Below are 16506 nucleotides of genomic sequence, written 5' to 3' on the forward strand. Positions count from 1 at the left end.
TTAACACAAAGAGAACCTGATTGAGTTTCATGTGAAACCATTTCCTTAAACTATTATTAGAGTTTTATTGTTTTTACTGCTACTTCCACAACAAACAATTCAGAAAATTCAGGAAAAAATAAGCATGCATGTACTGTATATAGAGTAGACAGACAAAGCAGTCATAAGTTATAAACATCCTGTTTTATTTTCTTTTATAATTACAAACAAAATATCTGAACTTTCAGTGTCCATTTTCAAAGTATTAATGGTTCACGTTATATTTCACATTCAGAAAAATCTACTAAATTCAGCAACTGAACCAGCAGAACATTGTGTTCTTACGCATTACCCTTTGGCAAACAGTAACACATTTTAAATGTTTTTTGGTACATTTTAAATGTTAACAGTATCTTTTAAAAGAGTTTACAAACATCCAAAGCCAGGGTAATTCTTCATCCAGAAGAGGCAGCATTAATGTGTTGGCGCCCTCGCAAAGTCCTCCCCCTTCTTAATGGAGGCCTTCAGCTCATCCAGTGCTTCGGCCACCAGCTTGGTCTCCAAGGCGGAGAGCTTGCCAAGGCCCAGGTTTCGTTCCACTCCGTGTCTGCCGAGGAGGAGAGGGGTGGAAAAGTATGTGCATTCGCCTTCCTCTGACCTGACGAATGCACATTCGATGACCCCTTCTTTGCCATTCATGGCATCCAGCAGGGACACGGCGAACCTAGCCCCTGCATATGCCATGGAGAGGGTGGCAGAGCCTGCCCCAGCCTTCGCCTTGACCACCTCAGTGCCTGCGTCTTGGATACGCCTCGTGAGGTTAGCGAGAGTATCCGCACTAAACTCCATTTTGGGAGTGCACCGAGATAAGACCGGAATTATGGTCTTGCCCGCATGGCCACCAACTACAGGGACGTTGACATGAGCAGGATTCAGTCCCGTGAGTTCGGCCACGAAGGTGTTAGCCCTGACGATGTCTAGCGTCGTCACACCAAAGACCCGCTTAGGGTTGTAAACTCCATGCTTCCTAAGAATCTCTGAAGCTATGGGAACAGTGGAGTTTACCGGGTTGGTGATTAGACAAATCATAGCTTCAGGGCAGTTGCGGGCACAGGCATCAGCCAGGGTGGCCACGATGGAGGCGTTGGTACCGAAGAGGTCATCCCGTGTCATCCCGGGCTTCCTGGGCACTCCAGCAGGAATGACGACAACTTCACTCCCCTTCAGAGCTTGCGGGAGTTGTTCAGGGCCGACGTAGCCAGTGACCTGGGCCCTGGTCTCAATGTGACTGAGGTCTGCAGCCACTCCGAGGGTGTGGACAACGTCATAAAGCGAGAGCTGGCTGACCAGTGGACTCTTCTTAAGCAGCAGTGACAGGGGCTGGCCGATGCCCCCAGATGCACCCAACACTGTCACCTTTGTATTGCTCTGGGAAGAGCTGCAGAAGCTGCGAGCAATACTCACAGCTGATCTGGCTATCCGAGAGAACATTATCACTACTGCTTTGCTGGTACGCTGAAAATGAAATGAGAATTCTGCAGACTCTCCCTTATCACCCACCCTAGGTTCTAGAACTAATATCACGTGAGCAACTACGTAAAACGCTAGCTAGGCACGCAACATCTCATTGGACACGGACTGGAACAGAATGGAAGAACGTCACTTTGTGGACGAAATGCATTTCGGGAGTGAAAGAAATGCATTTTGTGTACGTGACTTTTCTGAACATATAGGCTATTTCCATAGGGTAGCCACAAATGCTACAGTAAACACTAGTTCGCTGCTTAAGACTAATGTATCATGCAGTTTTAATAACAATTAATTAAATAATTAATAATCAAAGACCAAATTAATATCCGTCGCTTTGCTCATATTATAAATAACCTGATATTGCCCCCTGTATATTGGGCCGAATTTTCTTCCCAGTCCATTACTTTCCACCGTAAAAAATAGCCAACAGATAATATGAGCGCCTACAAAGGTTACAGCAGATTCCTTTGCTTTCTTCTCTTCATCTGCTCAATAAACGTGTTATTTGACTGCTTAGGACACAGCAAGAGGGTTGAAATTTGCGATTTCAGAGATGAAGACGGGGAAATCCAAACAAAATCGTACTGGCAAAATTGTTCAGAATCGCCGGAATTGCGCGGCGTGGCGGTAGGTGGCACTCGATTGTTTTACGGGCGGTAAGCGAAAACCGACTCGCTGGTGCTAGCCGAGCTTCAGCAGCTAGTCCTGGGCGGAATCCCACAGCGCCTCGTGGTGCGCCTAACCCGTCCGGCTCCTGACGCCGGCTTTGTCACTAGAGATTAGGACCAGCGGTGTGCAATGGATCTTAACATAAAAAACTATGTGTAAGTGTAACCAGTGTGGTTTGGTTTTTATAATTTAAACTTATAAATTTTTTATACTGGATGTTTGTGTGTATTTCCCTTAAAGAAAGTACCAACTGCTGATGCCTTCTTCCGGGCACCTCAGTTTGCCCCGTGGACAGCGAGACGGTACGTAGTGTTTCGGCGGTCGCGTACAAGGAATGTATTTTCAGTTATACTGTATAAAGGTTTGTAGCTTTGCTTTTGATTACGTTTGTGAATAATTATTCGTGTGTCGTTTAATGTCGTTTTTGTTAAAATGCATTATTTTGATGGATAGGTGACCGGGCTTTTTATGTTCTCTGTTAGGGGTTACACACAGTCTTCTTCCTATGTTCACGTGTTTTAATAATTGTTCCACCGATCTGGGTAGAACAATTATTAAAACACGTGAACATAGGGGTTACACACAGTCTTCTTCCTAACAGGAAGTTAGGAAGTGCTCCACACAAACACGAACGAGTGTTATTTTTCAATTACGTGTGGCTTGCCGTGATCGTATAGTGGTTAGTACTTTGCGTTGTGGCCGCAACAGCCCCGGTTCGAATCCGAGTCACGGCAGATGATGTCTTATAAAGCTATTACTTTTCACACCACATGTTTCAACTTACGTTTTTAAATCTCTTTTTTTTAATCAATTTAGCTGTTTATTTACTTGAAACCGTAGTATTCAAAGTCGGATATTAATCTGAATGCTGAAACTCATTTTCGGGTTATTAAAAACAAGAACCCTGTATCCAATTAGGAGTACTTGCTTGTTTGTGAAGCTGAATTATACAGAGATCTGCTTCATTTTCTGTATATCTACTTATAGGACGTTCGTCGGACGTTTTTCTTAAAAAAAAAAGAAAACTAATAAAATGACATGACGTTATTCTTGCTTCTGCAATGAATCCTCCAGATAGTGGAGACGGCAGCGAAATTGCATCCAACATGTTACACACAACAATACAATTTGTAATATATATTTAACTGTCAGTAAGTTTAATGATATTGTCCTGCCAGAGTTTAAACACAGTGAGCACACCTGTGTAGCAGGCATCTCCTGTCCTGCTGTCCTTCACATCCTCCCTGCATTGGTTTAATGGTTGGGCCAACGCTGTGGATACCATGATTATTGTTAGCCTGTATAGTGCTGATTGCCAGCAGGCCGTCGTGTCACAATGCACAAAGTATGGTATTCTCTCCATCCATCCATTTTCCAAACTGCTTATCCTACTGGGTCGCGGGGGGTCCCCGGAGCTTATGCCAGAATGGCACGTGGCAGGGAACAACCCAGGATGGGGGGACAGCCCATCGCAGGGCACACTCACTCCATTCACTCACACATGCACTCCTACGGGCAATTTAGCAAGTCCAATTAGCCTCAGCATGTTTTTGGACTGTGAGGGGAAACTGGAGTACCTGGAGGAAACCCCATGACGACATGGGAAGAACATGCAAACTCCACACACATGTAACCCAGGCGGAAACTCGAACCCGGGACCCAGAGGTGTGAGGCAACAATGCTAACCACTGCACCACAATGCCGCCCCAAGTTTGGTATTATTTGTTTTAAATAAATAAATAAATAAATATAAAAGACATGCAATTGCAAGACACTGTCTCCATAAACTTTATTATATTATCAGAACTTCATTAGCAGCCGTTATTGATCCAGGATTTTTTTCATTCAGGGTCTAGTGAACGTTGATCAAATCATTTTTTGATGTTTTTACAGGAGATTCTTCTGCTTTTTTCTGTTCATCTGCTCGATAAACGTGTTATCTAACTGCTTAGGATGATGCTGCTAACGTAGCCTGTTTGCTGTTATAAGATCTTGTTATATTATAAGATCCCCTACGTAAAGTCGCCGACTTGATACTAAGGAGATCATGTTTAATTCTGAAGCTTGACTTTTAAAAAAATTACATCGCAAAACGAATCAGAACCTCTGTCAAAAAAAAAAAATCACAATTAACCTTTCTGCTTCACAAACCAAAAAACAACACGGGCCAAGAAAAATAGTTCATGAGAGTTTATTTAATTGCAGTACGTTACAGGTCAGTACATTTTGCCACAGTCACATCCTGCTCATTCCCATCAGTGCGGTAAGGTGGCCAAGACAGGTCAACGAAGAGTTTTCTTGTCCGAGTTGCCCCTGTGACGCAATTTCAACATGGCGGCTTACACACTCTACAGGAATTCTATTTTATAAATCTTTAAAAATGTTTATTTTGTTAAATGTATGAATAGTTATAAATGTAATTGCACGTGTTAGATTTAGAGAATAAAATATCGTGACCGTAAACAGTATCCTAGCATGCAATATCAGTTTTTTACCAGACTTACTGTTTTTGATTTGTTTGTAGTTTGTTTGCCTCTCGAAAAAAGAATATCGCTATGAATGTACTAAAATATTTTATAAATATTTAACAGCATTCCCAATATAAAGCAATTGTAGGTTCAGGGCCCACTAGAGTTAGATCATTGCTGGCATTCACAGGATTCAAATCAGCAACCTTCCGATTGCTGGCACAGCTTGCTAGCCTCAGAGCTACCACAGTGATTTACTGTAAATGCATTTAATTTAGTAGCAGAACAAATTCTTCATTATTCATTAGCCAATCACTTAAACATAGTTGACGGTGGAGTCCGTGGGTGTGTGTATGTATGTATGTGTCCTGCCCCGATCGTCTGCTCCTCCTGCGTGTCACGCCCTCTCGCTGACCTAGTGTGGATTCCCCGTGTTCACCAGCTGTTTCCGGTTACCGTCGTCAGTCCAATGTATTCAGTTTGTTTGCCCATACAGGTCATTGTATTGTCTGTCTACGTTTTGGCTCGCTTTATGCACCATTAAAACCCGTAATCCCAGACTTGTCTCCGCTTGTGCTTCCCTGGATCAATGCATGACAGTATGTGTGCGCGTGCGTACACGTTCATTCGTTCGTCCGTTTGTCCGTCCGTGGTCAGTGTTAGTTGTGACCTGTGTGCTTGGTTTTCTAGTCCTGCTCCTCTGTTTAGCCTAGTTCCTTAGTTTTGTTAATTAGTGGTTTCTCCCAGGTTGTTTTGGATCCTTCGTGGTCATTTTATTTAGTATTTTACCCCAGGGTGTTCCGTTTTTCTTTATTAAACACCATTTTTGTCTTGGAGCGGTAGTGGATCGTCACCTTTTTCCTGCCTGCGCCATAAAAGTTAGCCTTTTCAGAAATAAAAAAATCACATTATAAACATTTCTAGCCAGGACTTTTGAGCTCTGAAGCTTATAGACACAGGGGTTGGCTACACATAGGTGAATGAGATGTTCTGAAATTTTATGTAGTTTGATTACTAAAGTGTTACAACTTTGGAGTGACACACTGTTTTTTTCAAAGTCAGTGGTCTACACAATATTGATGACACAGGTGTCCCACACCTGTAGGTGTTTGCATACTGTCAGTGGCCCATCAGTCTGGAATGTCACTACACCCCACAATCATCATTTTGGAAAGGCAGTTTGAAACGCAAGAAAAGTAGCAACAATAAAATCCTCTAAAGTCTCTTTTATAAGACAGACCTGGTCAACATAGCAGCCGTACAAACTTACAAACATATGAAAACACAACGTGTTTATGTCCTTTATCACCCAGGGGCAGAATGTTACCAAGAGTGCGGTGCGACTTCACATTTCTGGTCCGTCTTACCTACATTCTCCATCACAGTCAGGCACAGGAGGGACACAGAGGCGAAGGAAGATGTTTAGTTATCTTAAGTACTTGGCCATCCATGGTGTTTGTGGAGTTTTTATGCAGTGCTTCATCGATTCAGCCAAGCAAGCAGACCTGGTAGCTATCAGACTGATTCAAGGGTGTAGCTTTGGGTACGGACAGTAAGGACATGTCCCTATAAATACTCTGGGAGTACTGTGTGTGTTATAGGGGGACGGGAGTTTCGAGGTTGATTTTGTCCTTACCAACGTTGAAACCAAACCTACGCCTTCGGGTTGGTTTAGGAGAAATATCCCAAGCAGTCAGTTTATTTCATTTTTCTTTTATTTAACCAGAGTGTCACACTGAGACAAAGTCCCTTTTCTAAGCGAGCCCTAGCCAAGAAACAGCAGCACAAGGTTAAAACATAGCACACAACATAAAACATAATCGTACACAAAGGCAGATTAAAGAAAAGATGAAGTGTATGACAAAACACAATCCAATACATTCACAATGGTACCTTACAAGATTTCCAACCAGAAAGTGAAATAAATGAAGTTTTAACTGATTTTGTCATAAGTTCCAGGAAGAAGGTATGTTATAGCAAAATGCAACCTTATGAAATTCAGTTGTTATAATGGGTTAATAAGAATGAGAATATTATTATTATTACCTGAGATTATGTATTGTTGGTTAACTATTAGAAAACATAGAGATGCGATGGTAACGAACCAATAATTGTTTATGGAGACAGTACATATCATACTCTCCTTTCCTCAACCCTATTGCACATTTTTTTTTCAACTGTCCAAGCCATGGATGAGGCATGCAGTGACATGACTTTAGACCAGCGTCAGGCCTAGATTCGCCATGCCAGAAGATTCTTTCCAAGATGCTTGGCAAGAGAAAACATTCATTGATTCAGTGATGTGGATGAGAACCTGTGGCCAAATCCACATTTAGTTTTTTGTAAGGCAGGTTAGGAACATTGCAGAACTTTAGTTGTGAGAATTTATGCTGTGTATTTTATCAATAAATTTTGGATTTGTTTAAATGATTCCACTGCATCTGTATATGCATGTTTTTTCCCTTTACAACAATGTTATATGAAGCACCACAATGAAACAGGTGTCAAAAATTCTGTATTACTATATCTAATGCTTGGAAGGACAACCAAACAGTGGAACTATTAGTAGCTTGTGTGTGGCCGATCTAAACAAATTTTACTATGATTCTCTGAATGTAATGTTTCTTTATAAATATGAACGCAAAAAGCAATGTTTTGAATGTTGGAGAGTGTGTGTTACAAGTGGTTACCATATTGTGTTCTGTGACTAGAGTTTTGGAAAATAACATCAATGTTCTATAACTAGTGAAAAAATGATTGGAAAAAACTGTAATATGTAGCCATGTGGTGTTTCTGCAAAAAAAATAATAATCTGGAGATGCATAAAATGGCCAATTAAATTTAAACTTAAATTTAAGAAAATTAACCTTTGTCAGTGTGATGCTTAGTCAGTCTGGATGTTTTTCTGTATTTACTCCCCCATGAAACCCCCAGGGGTCTCGCATCATCTCACCTGAACTTCATCAATTTGTCTACAGAGTGTAGTGACACTGAGCACCCAGTTGTCCAAGCCAGCATGGAGCCCTGTGCCGCTTTCCACTTCAGTTAGTCTGCAGACCAAGCTTTGTTGGCCTACCTGGAGGGGAGTCACTGCTTTTGGGATGTATCTCTCCAGAGCAGGATGTGGAAACCAGTTCACCACTAGAGAACCCAGAAGAGATGGATGGGAAGCCCAAGATTCTTAGTCAGCTCTGTGTAGATGATGAGCTGGGCTTGTAGCTTATTTACATTTCTCATTGACTACCTTGTGTCTCATAAAACAAAAACCAATGAAAGATACAGTCAATTACATAGGTCAGGGGTAATCAATTCTGGTCCTGGAGGGCCAGTGTCCTGCATCCTACCGCATTTCACAGCATTCACACCTGGTCTCAGGTAGATAACCACTAGAAAAGACTGTTCAAGTAGGATGGAAAACCTCCAGGACACCGGCCTTCCAGCGATTACCCCTGACATACATGGATTGGATCTTGTTTGCAGTTTTGTGGACTGAAGACCAAGTACAGCTGTACTTCGAAAAAAATGTCTGAGGTTTCTGTTGCCAGTATAAGTACCTTATTGTGGTTTCAACACAATAACTATACACCAGACTAACGGACAAAGGGGTAAATCTGGAAATAAATTCTTGCATGTCCAGAGCTCAAGAGATTCAGTGTTTTTTTTTTCAAATTTATTTTACTTGTCTACAACCTGAACGTAATCGTCTACCAACAGTCCAGAATTATAGTTAACACAAAGAGAACCTGATTGAGTTTCATGTGAAACCATTTCCTTAAACTATTATTAGAGTTTTATTGTTTTTACTGCTACTTCCACAACAAACAATTCAGAAAATTCAGGAAAAAATAAGCATGCATGTACTGTATATAGAGTAGACAGACAAAGCAGTCATAAGTTATAAACATCCTGTTTTATTTTCTTTTATAATTACAAACAAAATATCTGAACTTTCAGTGTCCATTTTCAAAGTATTAATGGTTCACGTTATATTTCACATTCAGAAAAATCTACTAAATTCAGCAACTGAACCAGCAGAACATTGTGTTCTTACGCATTACCCTTTGGCAAACAGTAACACATTTTAAATGTTTTTTGGTACATTTTAAATGTTAACAGTATCTTTTAAAAGAGTTTACAAACATCCAAAGCCAGGGTAATTCTTCATCCAGAAGAGGCAGCATTAATGTGTTGGCGCCCTCGCAAAGTCCTCCCCCTTCTTAATGGAGGCCTTCAGCTCATCCAGTGCTTCGGCCACCAGCTTGGTCTCCAAGGCGGAGAGCTTGCCAAGGCCCAGGTTTCGTTCCACTCCGTGTCTGCCGAGGAGGAGAGGGGTGGAAAAGTATGTGCATTCGCCTTCCTCTGACCTGACGAATGCACATTCGATGACCCCTTCTTTGCCATTCATGGCATCCAGCAGGGACACGGCGAACCTAGCCCCTGCATATGCCATGGAGAGGGTGGCAGAGCCTGCCCCAGCCTTCGCCTTGACCACCTCAGTGCCTGCGTCTTGGATACGCCTCGTGAGGTTAGCGAGAGTATCCGCACTAAACTCCATTTTGGGAGTGCACCGAGATAAGACCGGAATTATGGTCTTGCCCGCATGGCCACCAACTACAGGGACGTTGACATGAGCAGGATTCAGTCCCGTGAGTTCGGCCACGAAGGTGTTAGCCCTGACGATGTCTAGCGTCGTCACACCAAAGACCCGCTTAGGGTTGTAAACTCCATGCTTCCTAAGAATCTCTGAAGCTATGGGAACAGTGGAGTTTACCGGGTTGGTGATTAGACAAATCATAGCTTCAGGGCAGTTGCGGGCACAGGCATCAGCCAGGGTGGCCACGATGGAGGCGTTGGTACCGAAGAGGTCATCCCGTGTCATCCCGGGCTTCCTGGGCACTCCAGCAGGAATGACGACAACTTCACTCCCCTTCAGAGCTTGCGGGAGTTGTTCAGGGCCGACGTAGCCAGTGACCTGGGCCCTGGTCTCAATGTGACTGAGGTCTGCAGCCACTCCGAGGGTGTGGACAACGTCATAAAGCGAGAGCTGGCTGACCAGTGGACTCTTCTTAAGCAGCAGTGACAGGGGCTGGCCGATGCCCCCAGATGCACCCAACACTGTCACCTTTGTATTGCTCTGGGAAGAGCTGCAGAAGCTGCGAGCAATACTCACAGCTGATCTGGCTATCCGAGAGAACATTATCACTACTGCTTTGCTGGTACGCTGAAAATGAAATGAGAATTCTGCAGACTCTCCCTTATCACCCACCCTAGGTTCTAGAACTAATATCACGTGAGCAACTACGTAAAACGCTAGCTAGGCACGCAACATCTCATTGGACACGGACTGGAACAGAATGGAAGAACGTCACTTTGTGGACGAAATGCATTTCGGGAGTGAAAGAAATGCATTTTGTGTACGTGACTTTTCTGAACATATAGGCTATTTCCATAGGGTAGCCACAAATGCTACAGTAAACACTAGTTCGCTGCTTAAGACTAATGTATCATGCAGTTTTAATAACAATTAATTAAATAATTAATAATCAAAGACCAAATTAATATCCGTCGCTTTGCTCATATTATAAATAACCTGATATTGCCCCCTGTATATTGGGCCGAATTTTCTTCCCAGTCCATTACTTTCCACCGTAAAAAATAGCCAACAGATAATATGAGCGCCTACAAAGGTTACAGCAGATTCCTTTGCTTTCTTCTCTTCATCTGCTCAATAAACGTGTTATTTGACTGCTTAGGACACAGCAAGAGGGTTGAAATTTGCGATTTCAGAGATGAAGACGGGGAAATCCAAACAAAATCGTACTGGCAAAATTGTTCAGAATCGCCGGAATTGCGCGGCGTGGCGGTAGGTGGCACTCGATTGTTTTACGGGCGGTAAGCGAAAACCGACTCGCTGGTGCTAGCCGAGCTTCAGCAGCTAGTCCTGGGCGGAATCCCACAGCGCCTCGTGGTGCGCCTAACCCGTCCGGCTCCTGACGCCGGCTTTGTCACTAGAGATTAGGACCAGCGGTGTGCAATGGATCTTAACATAAAAAACTATGTGTAAGTGTAACCAGTGTGGTTTGGTTTTTATAATTTAAACTTATAAATTTTTTATACTGGATGTTTGTGTGTATTTCCCTTAAAGAAAGTACCAACTGCTGATGCCTTCTTCCGGGCACCTCAGTTTGCCCCGTGGACGGCGAGACGGTACGTAGTGTTTCGGCGGTCGCGTACAAGGAATGTATTTTCAGTTATACTGTATAAAGGTTTGTAGCTTTGCTTTTGATTACGTTTGTGAATAATTATTCGTGTGTCGTTTAATGTCGTTTTTGTTAAAATGCATTATTTTGATGGATAGGTGACCGGGCTTTTTATGTTCTCTGTTAGGGGTTACACACAGTCTTCTTCCTATGTTCACGTGTTTTAATAATTGTTCCACCGATCTGGGTAGAACAATTATTAAAACACGTGAACATAGGGGTTACACACAGTCTTCTTCCTAACAGGAAGTTAGGAAGTGCTCCACACAAACACGAACGAGTGTTATTTTTCAATTACGTGTGGCTTGCCGTGATCGTATAGTGGTTAGTACTTTGCGTTGTGGCCGCAACAGCCCCGGTTCGAATCCGAGTCACGGCAGATGATGTCTTATAAAGCTATTACTTTTCACACCACATGTTTCAACTTACGTTTTTAAATCTCTTTTTTTTAATCAATTTAGCTGTTTATTTACTTGAAACCGTAGTATTCAAAGTCGGATATTAATCTGAATGGTGAAACTCATTTTCGGGTTATTAAAAACAAGAACCCTGTATCCAATTAGGAGTACTTGCTTGTTTGTGAAGCTGAATTATACAGAGATCTGCTTCATTTTCTGTATATCTACTTATATGACGTTCGTCGGACGTTTTTCTTAAAAAAAAAAGAAAACTAATAAAATGACATGACGTTATTCTTGCTTCTGCAATGAATCCTCCAGATAGTGGAGACGGCAGCGAAATTGCATCCAACATGTTACACACAACAATACAATTTGTAATATATATTTAACTGTCAGTAAGTTTAATGATATTGTCCTGCCAGAGTTTAAACACAGTGAGCACACCTGTGTAGCAGGCATCTCCTGTCCTGCTGTCCTTCACATCCTCCCTGCATTGGTTTAATGGTTGGGCCAACGCTGTGGATACCATGATTATTGTTAGCCTGTATAGTGCTGATTGCCAGCAGGCCGTCGTGTCACAATGCACAAAGTATGGTATTCTCTCCATCCATCCATTTTCCAAACTGCTTATCCTACTGGGTCGCGGGGGGTCCCCGGAGCTTATGCCAGAATGGCACGTGGCAGGGAACAACCCAGGATGGGGGGACAGCCCATCGCAGGGCACACTCACTCCATTCACTCACACATGCACTCCTACGGGCAATTTAGCAAGTCCAATTAGCCTCAGCATGTTTTTGGACTGTGAGGGGAAACTGGAGTACCTGGAGGAAACCCCATGACGACATGGGAAGAACATGCAAACTCCACACACATGTAACCCAGGCGGAAACTCGAACCCGGGACCCAGAGGTGTGAGGCAACAATGCTAACCACTGCACCACAATGCCGCCCCAAGTTTGGTATTATTTGTTTTAAATAAATAAATAAATGAATATAAAAGACATGCAATTGCAAGACACTGTCTCCATAAACTTTATTATATTATCAGAACTTCATTAGCAGCCGTTATTGATCCAGGATTTTTTTCATTCAGGGTCTAGTGAACGTTGATCAAATCATTTTTTGATGTTTTTACAGGAGATTCTTCTGCTTTTTTCTGTTCATCTGTTCGATAAACGTGTTATCTAACTGCTTAGGATGATGCTGCTAACGTAGCCTGTTTGCTGTTATAAGATCTTGTTATATTATAAGATCCCCTACGTAAAGTCGCCGACTTGATACTAAGGAGATCATGTTTAATTCTGAAGCTTGACTTTTAAAAAAATTACATCGCAAAACGAATCAGAACCTCTGTCAAAAAAAAAAAATCACAATTAACCTTTCTGCTTCACAAACCAAAAAACAACACGGGCCAAGAAAAATAGTTCATGAGAGTTTATTTAATTGCAGTACGTTACAGGTCAGTACATTTTGCCACAGTCACATCCTGCTCATTCCCATCAGTGCGGTAAGGTGGCCAAGACAGGTCAACGAAGAGTTTTCTTGTCCGAGTTGCCCCTGTGACGCAATTTCAACATGGCGGCTTACACACTCTACAGGAATTCTATTTTATAAATCTTTAAAAATGTTTATTTTGTTAAATGTATGAATAGTTATAAATGTAATTGCACGTGTTAGATTTAGAGAATAAAATATCGTGACCGTAAACAGTATCCTAGCATGCAATATCAGTTTTTTACCAGACTTACTGTTTTTGATTTGTTTGTAGTTTGTTTGCCTCTCGAAAAAAGAATATCGCTATGAATGTACTAAAATATTTTATAAATATTTAACAGCATTCCCAATATAAAGCAATTGTAGGTTCAGGGCCCACTAGAGTTAGATCATTGCTGGCATTCACAGGATTCAAATCAGCAACCTTCCGATTGCTGGCACAGCTTGCTAGCCTCAGAGCTACCACAGTGATTTACTGTAAATGCATTTAATTTAGTAGCAGAACAAATTCTTCATTATTCATTAGCCAATCACTTAAACATAGTTGACGGTGGAGTCCGTGGGTGTGTGTATGTATGTATGTGTCCTGCCCCGATCGTCTGCTCCTCCTGCGTGTCACGCCCTCTCGCTGACCTAGTGTGGATTCCCCGTGTTCACCAGCTGTTTCCGGTTACCGTCGTCAGTCCAATGTATTCAGTTTGTTTGCCCATACAGGTCATTGTATTGTCTGTCTACGTTTTGGCTCACTTTATGCACCATTAAAACCCGTAATCCCAGACTTGTCTCCGCTTGTGCTTCCCTGGATCAATGCATGACAGTATGTGTGCGCGTGCGTACACGTTCATTCGTTCGTCCGTTTGTCCGTCCGTGGTCAGTGTTAGTTGTGACCTGTGTGCTTGGTTTTCTAGTCCTGCTCCTCTGTTTAGCCTAGTTCCTTAGTTTTGTTAATTAGTGGTTTCTCCCAGGTTGTTTTGGATCCTTCGTGGTCATTTTATTTAGTATTTTACCCCAGGGTGTTCCGTTTTTCTTTATTAAACACCATTTTTGTCTTGGAGCGGTAGTGGATCGTCACCTTTTTCCTGCCTGCGCCATAAAAGTTAGCCTTTTCAGAAATAAAAAAATCACATTATAAACATTTCTAGCCAGGACTTTTGAGCTCTGAAGCTTATAGACACAGGGGTTGGCTACACATAGGTGAATGAGATGTTCTGAAATTTTATGTAGTTTGATTACTAAAGTGTTACAACTTTGGAGTGACACACTGTTTTTTTCAAAGTCAGTGGTCTACACAATATTGATGACACAGGTGTCCCACACCTGTAGGTGTTTGCATACTGTCAGTGGCCCATCAGTCTGGAATGTCACTACACCCCACAATCATCATTTTGGAAAGGCAGTTTGAAACGCAAGAAAAGTAGCAACAATAAAATCCTCTAAAGTCTCTTTTATAAGACAGACCTGGTCAACATAGCAGCCGTACAAACTTACAAACATATGAAAACACAACGTGTTTATGTCCTTTATCACCCAGGGGCAGAATGTTACCAAGAGTGCGGTGCGACTTCACATTTCTGGTCCGTCTTACCTACATTCTCCATCACAGTCAGGCACAGGAGGGACACAGAGGCGAAGGAAGATGTTTAGTTATCTTAAGTACTTGGCCATCCATGGTGTTTGTGGAGTTTTTATGCAGTGCTTCATCGATTCAGCCAAGCAAGCAGACCTGGTAGCTATCAGACTGATTCAAGGGTGTAGCTTTGGGTACGGACAGTAAGGACATGTCCCTATAAATACTCTGGGAGTACTGTGTGTGTTATAGGGGGACGGGAGTTTCGAGGTTGATTTTGTCCTTACCAACGTTGAAACCAAACCTACGCCTTCGGGTTGGTTTAGGAGAAATATCCCAAGCAGTCAGTTTATTTCATTTTTCTTTTATTTAACCAGAGTGTCACACTGAGACAAAGTCCCTTTTCTAAGCGAGCCCTAGCCAAGAAACAGCAGCACAAGGTTAAAACATAGCACACAACATAAAACATAATCGTACACAAAGGCAGATTAAAGAAAAGATGAAGTGTATGACAAAACACAATCCAATACATTCACAATGGTACCTTACAAGATTTCCAACCAGAAAGTGAAATAAATGAAGTTTTAACTGATTTTGTCATAAGTTCCAGGAAGAAGGTATGTTATAGCAAAATGCAACCTTATGAAATTCAGTTGTTATAATGGGTTAATAAGAATGAGAATATTATTATTATTACCTGAGATTATGTATTGTTGGTTAACTATTAGAAAACATAGAGATGCGATGGTAACGAACCAATAATTGTTTATGGAGACAGTACATATCATACTCTCCTTTCCTCAACCCTATTGCACATTTTTTTTTCAACTGTCCAAGCCATGGATGAGGCATGCAGTGACATGACTTTAGACCAGCGTCAGGCCTAGATTCGCCATGCCAGAAGATTCTTTCCAAGATGCTTGGCAAGAGAAAACATTCATTGATTCAGTGATGTGGATGAGAACCTGTGGCCAAATCCACATTTAGTTTTTTGTAAGGCAGGTTAGGAACATTGCAGAACTTTAGTTGTGAGAATTTATGCTGTGTATTTTATCAATAAATTTTGGATTTGTTTAAATGATTCCACTGCATCTGTATATGCATGTTTTTTCCCTTTACAACAATGTTATATGAAGCACCACAATGAAACAGGTGTCAAAAATTCTGTATTACTATATCTAATGCTTGGAAGGACAACCAAACAGTGGAACTATTAGTAGCTTGTGTGTGGCCGATCTAAACAAATTTTACTATGATTCTCTGAATGTAATGTTTCTTTATAAATATGAACGCAAAAAGCAATGTTTTGAATGTTGGAGAGTGTGTGTTACAAGTGGTTACCATATTGTGTTCTGTGACTAGAGTTTTGGAAAATAACATCAATGTTCTATAACTAGTGAAAAAATGATTGGAAAAAACTGTAATATGTAGCCATGTGGTGTTTCTGCAAAAAAAAAAAAAAATCTGGAGATGCATAAAATGGCCAATTAAATTTAAACTTAAATTTAAGAAAATTAACCTTTGTCAGTGTGATGCTTAGTCAGTCTGGATGTTTTTCTGTATTTACTCCCCCATGAAACCCCCAGGGGTCTCGCATCATCTCACCTGAACTTCATCAATTTGTCTACAGAGTGTAGTGACACTGAGCACCCAGTTGTCCAAGCCAGCATGGAGCCCTGTGCCGCTTTCCACTTCAGTTAGTCTGCAGACCAAGCTTTGTTGGCCTACCTGGAGGGGAGTCACTGCTTTTGGGATGTATCTCTCCAGAGCAGGATGTGGAAACCAGTTCACCACTAGAGAACCCAGAAGAGATGGATGGGAAGCCCAAGATTCTTAGTCAGCTCTGTGTAGATGATGAGCTGGGCTTGTAGCTTATTTACATTTCTCATTGACTACCTTGTGTCTCATAAAACAAAAACCAATGAAAGATACAGTCAATTACATAGGTCAGGGGTAATCAATTCTGGTCCTGGAGGGCCAGTGTCCTGCATCCTACCGCATTTCACAGCATTCACACCTGGTCTCAGGTAGATAACCACCAGAAAAGACTGTTCAAGTAGGATGGAAAACCTCCAGGACACCGGCCTTCCAGCGATTACCCCTGACATACATGGATTGGATCTTGTTTGCAGTTTTGT

At 41.9% G+C, this 16506-nt stretch overlaps 2 protein-coding genes and 1 long non-coding RNA gene across 3 annotated transcripts; 1 reads left to right on the forward strand and 2 right to left on the reverse strand.

The window, feature by feature from the left end:
• Positions 1-164: 164 nt before the first annotated feature.
• On the reverse strand, positions 165-1558 carry LOC125744697 (malate dehydrogenase, mitochondrial-like). The gene has a single exon (XM_049016812.1). It carries the CDS (start codon positions 1468-1470, stop codon positions 454-456), a length of 1017 nt encoding a protein of 338 aa, XP_048872769.1. The 5' UTR covers positions 1471-1558; the 3' UTR covers positions 165-453.
• A 128-nt stretch (positions 1559-1686) lies between these two features.
• On the forward strand, positions 1687-8284 carry LOC125744706 (uncharacterized). The gene is made up of 2 exons (XR_007398484.1): positions 1687-2333; positions 2419-8284. It is a non-coding gene; the product is annotated as an uncharacterized LOC125744706 (long non-coding RNA).
• A 253-nt stretch (positions 8285-8537) lies between these two features.
• LOC125744698 (malate dehydrogenase, mitochondrial-like) lies at positions 8538-9931 on the reverse strand. The gene has a single exon (XM_049016814.1). The coding sequence runs from the start codon at positions 9841-9843 to the stop codon at positions 8827-8829; it is 1017 nt and encodes a 338-aa protein (XP_048872771.1). The 5' UTR covers positions 9844-9931; the 3' UTR covers positions 8538-8826.
• Positions 9932-16506: the final 6575 nt, after the last annotated feature.

Source organism: Brienomyrus brachyistius, chromosome 6 (genome assembly GCF_023856365.1).
Source record: "Brienomyrus brachyistius isolate T26 chromosome 6, BBRACH_0.4, whole genome shotgun sequence".
Lineage (NCBI taxonomy): Eukaryota > Metazoa > Chordata > Actinopteri > Osteoglossiformes > Mormyridae > Brienomyrus > Brienomyrus brachyistius.

Coding starts and splice junctions, on each gene's coding strand:
- LOC125744698 (XM_049016814.1), bottom strand. CDS start 9,843: ATGTTCTCTCGGATAGCCAGATCAGCTGTGAGTATTGCTCGCAGCTTC.
- LOC125744697 (XM_049016812.1), bottom strand. CDS start 1,470: ATGTTCTCTCGGATAGCCAGATCAGCTGTGAGTATTGCTCGCAGCTTC.